This window comes from Bos taurus, unplaced genomic scaffold (genome assembly GCF_002263795.3).
Source record: "Bos taurus isolate L1 Dominette 01449 registration number 42190680 breed Hereford unplaced genomic scaffold, ARS-UCD2.0 Leftover_ScbfJmS_1413, whole genome shotgun sequence".
Classification (NCBI taxonomy): Eukaryota; Metazoa; Chordata; class Mammalia; order Artiodactyla; family Bovidae; genus Bos; species Bos taurus.
In genome coordinates this window covers 31,262-40,334 of record NW_020190514.1, presented here as the reverse complement: position 1 = coordinate 40,334, position 9,073 = coordinate 31,262, and the positions used below count along the sequence as shown (strand labels likewise).

At 36.9% G+C, this 9,073-nt stretch overlaps 1 protein-coding gene across 1 annotated transcript; it reads left to right on the top strand.

The window, feature by feature from the left end:
* The first annotated feature begins 765 nt into the window (after window positions 1-765).
* On the top strand, window positions 766-3,034 carry LOC112445444 (germ cell-less protein-like 2). Its single transcript, XM_024988944.2, has one exon. It carries the CDS (start codon window positions 1,073-1,075, stop codon window positions 2,567-2,569), a length of 1,497 nt encoding a protein of 498 aa, XP_024844712.1. The 5' UTR covers window positions 766-1,072; the 3' UTR covers window positions 2,570-3,034.
* Window positions 3,035-9,073: the final 6,039 nt, after the last annotated feature.

Genomic DNA, 9,073 nt, shown 5'->3' with positions numbered 1-9,073 from the left:
AATCTATACAGAAATAAACATTTCCCGGGTAGCTCAAAGGATAAAGAATCTGCCTGCAGTGCAGGAGACTGGATTTGATCCATGTGTCAGGAATTTCCCTGGAGAAGGAAATGGCAACCCACTCCAGTTTTCTTGCCTGGAGACTTTCATGGACAGAGGACTCTGGCAAGTTGCAGTCCATGGGGTCACAAAGTGTTGGACATGACCAAGTAACTAACACTTTCTTTTGGGGCTTCCTTGGTGGCTCAGACAGTGAAGAAACTGCCCGCCATGTGGGAAACCAGGGTTCGATCCCTGGTTCAGGAAGATCCCCTGGAGAAGGAAATGGCTACCCACTCCAGTATTCTTCCCTGAGAATCCCATGGACAGAAGAGCCTGGCAGGCTACAGTCCATAAGCTTTCAAAGAGTTAGACACAGCTTAGTGACTAACACTTTTCATACAGAAATAAGCAAAGAATATGAAGATGTACCTTATCAGAAAATTTTGAAATATCTCTTTATCTTTACTGATATTTCAAAATTATACATATATAATTTTGTATATGTGTATAATTTTGTGCATATATATGCATATACACACATACATCAAATAAAAGTTTGCCTTCTCTATAATGAAAGAGGAATAATAAAATAATGATATACCACTATTCATCTTTTTTAAATTACTAAAAGTTGAAGGCAGATAATTATATTCAATATTGCTGACAGCTGAGAAAAGAATTCTCCCACTTGCAGTAGAAATGTGAATATGTACACTCTTTAACACTGTGATCCAAAAGCCTTTGATTCAGTCATTTCCCTTATAGGAAAGTATTTTCAAGGAAAACCTGGAGGCAGGGGCCCTGAACAATAGGCTAGACTGAATGGAAGACTGGAGGCAGTGGGCGGGGCCACAGGGAGGGAGGGGCTGGAGCAGAGAATGAAGAATGCAGAGCCTCCACTGTGACGTTTGGGACTGTGCTAAAATGCCCAAGTGAAACTAGGGCCTAAGCGGAGGTGGCACGCCACAGCAATGCTGTGGCAGAGAAGTCTCTGCAGCAGTCTCTTTAGGGGCCCTAAGAGCCTTTATCTATGGGGCCCTTGAACAGTCGGAATCTGCAATGCAGGGAATCTGGCACAGGGGAACTGCAGCAGCCAGAAGCCCAGGCAGGCCCCAGTTATGTGTCTGGAAGCCGTAAACGCAAACAGAGCACCGGTCCCAGCTTAGGCCCAGAGTCTGAGATGAGTCACAACCAGGAGGAGGATCTACAGCAAGTCGTCTGTACAAGACAGGGTAAAAAAGTTAAGATCAAATCTGAGTATGCTTACCAAACTTTATTTTTAAATGGCGAAACCAGTGACATTAAAATCCGTGCTCTGGGGAAAGTGTGGTGTTTACACAAAAGGTTTTTATGTCAGTCGGACTACTTTGCTACAATGTTTAGAGATTCTGGGAAAGAATGTCACAAAGATATTATTGACCTGGAGATTAATGACCAGAATATAAATGTAGAATCTTTGCAATTTGTATTAGGCTCGTTGTATAGGAATGAATATGTCTTAATTAAGCCCCTTCAAGTTCCAAGAGTTTTGGCAACCGCGTGCCTGCTTCAAGTAGAGGACTTAATTCAGCAGTGTGATAAGACCATGAAGGAAACAATTAATGTGAAAACTGTATGTAGCTTCTATGTGGCAGCAGAGACCTATGGGTTACATTCTGTAAAGACAGGGTGCTTTGAATGGCTTCTCCACAATCTGATGACTCATCCAAGTGTTGAACTTTACAAGAAACTCAGTACAGATCTTATGAATCTGGTCATTTCTTCTTCTAATTTATTCGTAATGCAAAAGGAAATCGATATATATACTACACTCAAACAGTGGATGTTCCTCCGCCTTAACCCAGGTTGGAAAGGCACAATGAAACAGCTTTTAGTTAATGCAAACAACTGGTTTTCCAGGCACAAGGAACATGATGGTAGCATTTCCTTTCTTGAAACTAAACAAGGCATAGTATTTCAACCAGTATTTAAAAATTTGAGGTTTCAGCATATCATTTGTGACCTGGCCTCCACAAAAGTTATTGAACAAGATGCTCTAATACCTTCAGAATGGTTATCGTGTGTTTATAAACGACAATGGTATACCTTGCTTAGAGCACAACAATACAGGGAAATTGGTCCTAGAGACATCACTGAAACCGAACTTGAAGAATATAGCATGAGATGTGGCAAAAGGATTGTCAGAGATGGAACCTATGCCTGGAAGTGGTCCGGTTACAATTTCGGTGTTCATTTGTATGTCGTCTTCACCAGCCATTTTATAATTTTCAAACGACATGCTTTCAGTCAGCCATATGATGGCTCCATCTGTTTACAACCTCAAAGAAATATTGCATTCAGATTAACTTTGGTATATTTTGGTTCTAGTGGAAAACTGAGCTTCAGGAAAACAACTGGTTATAAAATCCTTACCTTTGAAAAGGATGAGGAACAAATGGTAATGAAACTGGATAGCGTAGCTTTGAGCTTCCCTTTATATATATTCTGCAACTTCCTGTTTATATCATTAGAAAATCCAGGAAATTGATGATATTGTCAATTAGGCTAGCTTAGCCTTTTGAAAATTTCTGGTGTCTCATTTCATTTAATGGCCTACTGTTAAACACAATAAAGATGAACAATAGCAAAAGAAAATAATCTTTTGAATGTAGAAACTATCATAAATTACTCTCTTCATTTTATTTCTATGTATCTGTGAAGAAAAAGTTCAATTCCAAGAAAATATCTGTGAAACCAAATAGTCAGTGATGAAACCAAAAAGACACCTTTTGCTTTTCATTTACTATTCAACAGGCATGCTCCAAATGGAAACAATGGATTGTATGTCCAAGAACCAAAAAGAAATTAACTTGCTGCATAAATTTTACTCTAACCAATATTGAGACAGAATAAAGAATTCTCTTCCTTGCGGAAATGATTGTGCAAATGTGGCTTTATTTGAAGCACTGTATTATAGGAGAAAATAAATCATGAAGTAAAACCTGAGATTAGAGATTCTTTTTTGGTTTCTGTAATATAGAGTTACAAATTATCAGACAATGTCAGGTTATACAATGTGACATACTATACATGTATCATATGTTAATATAATAATACATACTATATATCATTATATATATTAATTACATAATATATAAAAATGTAGTACTAGTCACTTTTCACTTTCATGTACTGGAGAAGGAAATGGCAACCCACTCCATTTTTCTTGCCTGGAGAATCCCAGGGACGGGGGAGCCTGGTGGGCTGCCGTCTATGGGGTCGCGCAGAGTCGGACACGACTGAAGCGACTTAGAAGAAGAAGAAGAAGTTCATATAATTTTATGTATTATGTTAAATACATACAAATAACATTATATATGTATATATACGTATATGCCCATATATATTTATAAGTTTGTAAAGACCAAAGGGAAATAATTTTTGAAATGGCTAACTAGGCACTATAGACTAAAATGGATTTCCACAAACATCATTTATTCCTATGAATATGTAGATATCAGTAATCTCAAAGTATCTTCTTCATTCTTTCTGTTTGTTTTTATATTGGACATACTTCTCATTTTTGCCAGAACTCATTCTTTGCAGGATATTCGGGCTTCCCTGATAGCTCAGTTGGTAAAGAATCTGTCTGCAATGCAGGATACCTGGGTTCGATCCCTGGGTTGGGAAGATGCCCTGGAGAAAGGCAAGATTACCCATTTTAGGCCAGGGTATTTAATGTAACATTTATTTCAAAATAGAAGCCAATAGCATAAAAAATTATTTCATTATAAATATGTCTTCTAAACAATTCCTGAGCTAGGAAGAGAAGGCCCAGTCAGTCTGTCCAGCTGACTAGTGCAACATTCAAATATTCATTTAATACTTGAATGTCAAATGTTAATATTTGAATATATAATATTTATTTAATATTTGAATATTTATGCAAATGTTTTTATATTGCTTTTAATATAACTGCCTTTTTCTATGAACACACATATTGATTATATCTCTTCTTGAGTACCAAGCATGCAATTGAGAGTAATTTTCTTTAATGTGCTTTCTACAGCTCTTTTTTAACTTTTGTTTACCAGGCCTTACTCTTTCTCAGGTGGGTTCAAGGGCGATGATGATGTTTTTGTGAACACCCATCATCTCCTGAATTACTTGAATAGCTTATCCAGGAACAAAGCCAAAGATTTGTTTATTGGTGATGTGATTCATAATGCTGGACCTCATCGGGATAAGAACCTCAAGTACTACATCCCAGAAGTTGTTTACACTGGCGTCTACCCGCCTTATGCAGGAGGAGGCGAATTCCTCTACTCCGGCCACCTGGCCCTGAGACTGTACAATGTGACTGACCGGGTCCTTCTCTATCCCATCGATGATGTTTATACTGGAATGTGCCTTCGGAAACTCGGCCTCGCTCCAGAGAGACACAAAGGCTTCAGGACATTTGATATAGAAGAGAAAAGCAGGAGTAACATTTGTTCCTATGTAGATTTGATGTTGGTACATAGTAGAAAACCTCAAGAGATGATTGATATTGGTCTCGGTTGGCAGAGTGCTCATTTAAAATGCTGAATTATGTGCAAACTACATTTTACACAGAAGTGTATCTCAAATAGTTCCCATTTGTGTTCTCTTCCATTAGAGGTCATTTCTATGTAAAACCATCAAAATTGCCTTTATAGGTCATGTCCATTTGACGGCCTCTAAACCCTTCAGTTCAGACGGTAAAGCATCTGCCTGCAATGCGGGAGAGCTGGGTTCGATCCCTGGGTCAGGAATATCCCCTAGAGAAGGAAATGGCAACCCACTCCAGTATTCTTGCCTGGAGAGTCCCATGTACGGAGGAGCCTGGGGGGCTACAGTCCATGGGGTCGCAAAGAGTCGGACACGACTGAGCGACTTCACTCACTCACTCATATTCTACAAGGCATACGAATCTTGAAGTTAATTATATCATGATTATTAATAACATATATTTGAAGTTTATTTAGAATGAGAAAGTGAATTGACAGTAATCTGATTAATCAGTATTTGCATAATAATTTTGTATTATTTCAGGTTACCATTTTCTTGGGTATTGTTCTCATGCTACTGAGGGCAAAGTGAAGTTCTTCATATCCTTAAAAGTTCTTTCTAGCAAACATTTTATCTAATCTGTCTTCTTTTCACATTTCTTTTTTTCAATTTTTAATATTTTTTTAAATTGAAGTATAAGAGCTTTACAATGTTGTGTTAGTTTCTGCTGTACACCAGTGTGAATCAGCTATGTGTGCAAATATGTGCCCTCCCTCCTTGAACCTCACTCCCACCCACTCCATCCTCTGCCTCTTGGTCATCAAAGAGCACTGAGCTGAGCTCCCTGTGCTACACAGTAGCTTCCCGATAGCTATCTATTTTACACATGGTAGTGTATATATGTAAATCTTAATCTCCCAATTTGTCTCACCTTCCCCTTTCCTGCCTTTGTCCACGTGTTCATTCTCTAGGTCTGCATCTCTATTCCTGCCCTGCAAATAGTTTCATCTGTAAGATTTTTCCAGATTCTAGAAAAATTACATTCTCTAATATAGAAAATAGACCAAAAATAACATTTTCTAGCTAAAAGCATTAAAATATTATATTTGTTTTTATCTTTCTGACTTAATTTACTCCTTGTGACAGACTCTAGGTTCATCCCCATCACTGTGAATGACTCAGTTTTGTTCCTTTTATGGCATAGTAACATTCCATTGCATATATGTATCATATCTTCTTTATCCAGTCATCTGTCAGTGGACATCTAAGTTGCTTCCATGTCCTGACTATTTTAAGTAGTGCTGCAATTAACACTGGGGTACATGTGTATTTTAGAATTACAGCTTTCTCGGGCTAATGGAATTGCTGGGTCATATGGTAGTTTTATTGCTAGTTTTGTAAGAAACCTCCATACTGTTCTCCATAGTGTTTGTATCAATTTACACCCATGAGTCAACTAATAGTCACTAATATTTCACAAGGGGGACAAGAAAACTCAATGGGGAAAGAATAGTCTGAACCAATACAGTATTGTAAAGTAATTAACCTCCAATTAAAATAAGTAAATTTATATTTAAAAAATAAAATAAATAATGTTGGAGTAACTGGGCAACCACATGCAAAAATGGAAATTGGGCTTCTGTCTTATACTACTCACAAAGAGTAAACTCATATTTAATTAAATATTTAAATGTAATACCTGAAACCATAAAACTGATAGAAGAAAACATACCAACAAAGCTCCTTGACATCAGTCTGGCAACAATATTTGGCATATGACATGAAAAGCGAAAGCAACAAAAACCAAAATAAAGTTTCTGAGACCACATCATAACAACATTTTTCTGCACAGAAAAAGGTATAATCAACAGTATGAAAAGGCATCTACAGAGTGGAAGATATTATTTGCTATTCATGTATCCTATAAGGGGTTAATATCCTAAATATATAAGCAATTATCCAAGACAATAACAAAAAAAATCTGATTAAAAAGGCAGATTTCCTTCCCATTTCGGTCACCACAGGGCACTGAGTAAAGATCTCTCTACTATACCATAGATTCTCATTAATTTATCTATTTTTTTACATAGTATCAGTAGTGTATATGTGTCAATCTCAGTCCAAGGAAAGAGGATGTGTGTGTGTGTGTGTGTGTGTGTGTGTGTGTGTGTGTGCACATAGCTGATTCACTTTGCTGTACAGTAGAAATGAACACAACATTGTAAAGCAACTATATTCCAATAAAAATTGATTTTAAAAAGATACAGAACTGGCCAGTCACTACAAAGGAATTTGTTCTTGTTATCTTTTGTATAGTCACACTCACTTCCCTACATCAATGTCTATCCTGTAGTATCCACTTTTACAATTTACCATTAAGAATGTTATATAAATGTACTTACACACTATGTAAAATTTTAAAATTAAACTTAAATTTTTTGATATAATTAGTTTCACCTGCAGTTGTAAGAACTGATACAGAGTCCCAATTCACTCTTTGTCCAGTGTCAGTGGTAATATCTTGCAAAACTGGAATACAATATCACAATTAGGATTTTAACATTGATACAGTCTAGATACACATTTCCATCATTACAAGGAACATTCCTGTTGCCCTTTTAGAGTCACATCACTTCCTTGCTTCCTCCACAACCATCCTTTCTACCACTGGAACCTCAAATCTGTTTATTTCTATTATTTTGTAATTTCTTAGATGTTTTTATAAATGTGACACATAGTATATAAAATTTTTGGATTACATTATTTTCAATTCATTTTTAAAAATAGGCAGAGGGCCTTTCCAAAAAATACATATAAATGTCCCCTGGGTGCATGAAAAGATGCTCATCATTATTAATCAGTAGGGAAATTCAAATTAAAATCACAATGAGATATTACTTCACACCACTTTGAAATGTTGTTATCAAAAAGGCAAAAGATACATGTTAGCAAGTAGGTGGAGAAAACAGAATCCTCGTGCACTGTTTGTAGTAGTAAATTGGTAAAGCCACTGTGGAAAACAGTATGGAGGTTTCTCAAAAATATTAAAAATAAAACTACAGTATTATCCAGCAAGCTCACTTCTAGGTGTATATCCAAAGGTAAATAAAACAGGATATCAAAGAGTGCACTCCCACAGTTACAGCAGCATTATTCAAAATAGAAATGTGTCCATCACTGATAAAATGGACAAAGAACATTATGTATGAATAATATTATACACCCATAAAAAGCAACCTTCCATTTGTGACAATGTGGATTGAGATTTAAGGCATTATAAATGGAATAATTCATACAGAGACAGATAAATAATGAATAACTTCATTTACACATGGATTATAAAAAGCTGAACACAGAAATATAGAGTGGTGATTGCCAAGTTCAGTAGTGTAGAAGAAATTCGGAAATTGTCAAAAGGCACACATAGCTGTAAGATGAATATTTCAGAGTTTTAGTGAACACTGTTATTCATTGTTTTTATTGTTAGCAACAGTGTAATATACACTTGAAAAATTTATTTCAAGTTCCTCTTCTCTTTCTGCCATTAGAGTGGTGTCATCAGCATATCTGAGGTTGTTGATAATTCTCCAGGCAATCTTGATTCCAGCCTGTGATTCATCCAGCCCAGCATTTAGCATGATGTACTCTGCATATGTTAAACAAGCAGGGTGACATACATCCTTCCCAATTTTGAACCAGTCGATTGTTCCATGTCTGATTCTACTTGTGCATCTTGACCTGCATATAAGGTTCTCAGGAGACAGGTAAGGTGGGTCTGGTAACCCCATCTCTGTAGAAATTTTCCATATTTTGTTGTAATCCACACAGTCAAAACTTTAGCACAGTCAGTGAAGAAGAAAGAGCTGGATGTTTTTCTGAAAATTCCTTGCTTTCTCTATGATCCAATGAGTGTCGGCAGTTTGATCTCTGGCTCCTCTGCCTCTCCAAAACTCAGCTTCTACATCTGGAAGTTCATGTTCTGCTGAAGCTTAATTTGAAGGATTTTGAGCACTACTTTGCTAGCATGTGAAATTAATGCAATTGTACAATACTCTGAACGTTCTTTGGCACTGCCCTTCTTTGGCCTTGGGATTGGAATGGAAATTGACCCTTTCCAGTCCTGAGGCCACAGCTGAGTTTTACAAATTTGCTGGCATATTGAGTGCAGCACTTTAACAGCATCATCTTTTAGGATTTGAAATATGTCACCTGGAATCCCATCACCTCCACTAGCTTTGTTCATAGTAATGCTTCCTAAGGCCCACTTGACTTCACACTCCAGGATGTCTGACTCTGAGTGATCACACCATCGTGGTTATCTGGGTCATTAAGACCTTTTTTGTATAATTCTTCTGTGTATTCTTGCCACCTCTTCTTAATTTCTTCTGTTTCTGTTAAGTCCTTATAGTTTCTGTTCTTTACTGTGCCCATCCTTGCATGAAATGTTCTCTTGATATTTCCAATTATCTTGAAGACATCTCTAGTCTTTCCCATTCTATTGCTGTCCTCCATATTTTTGCAT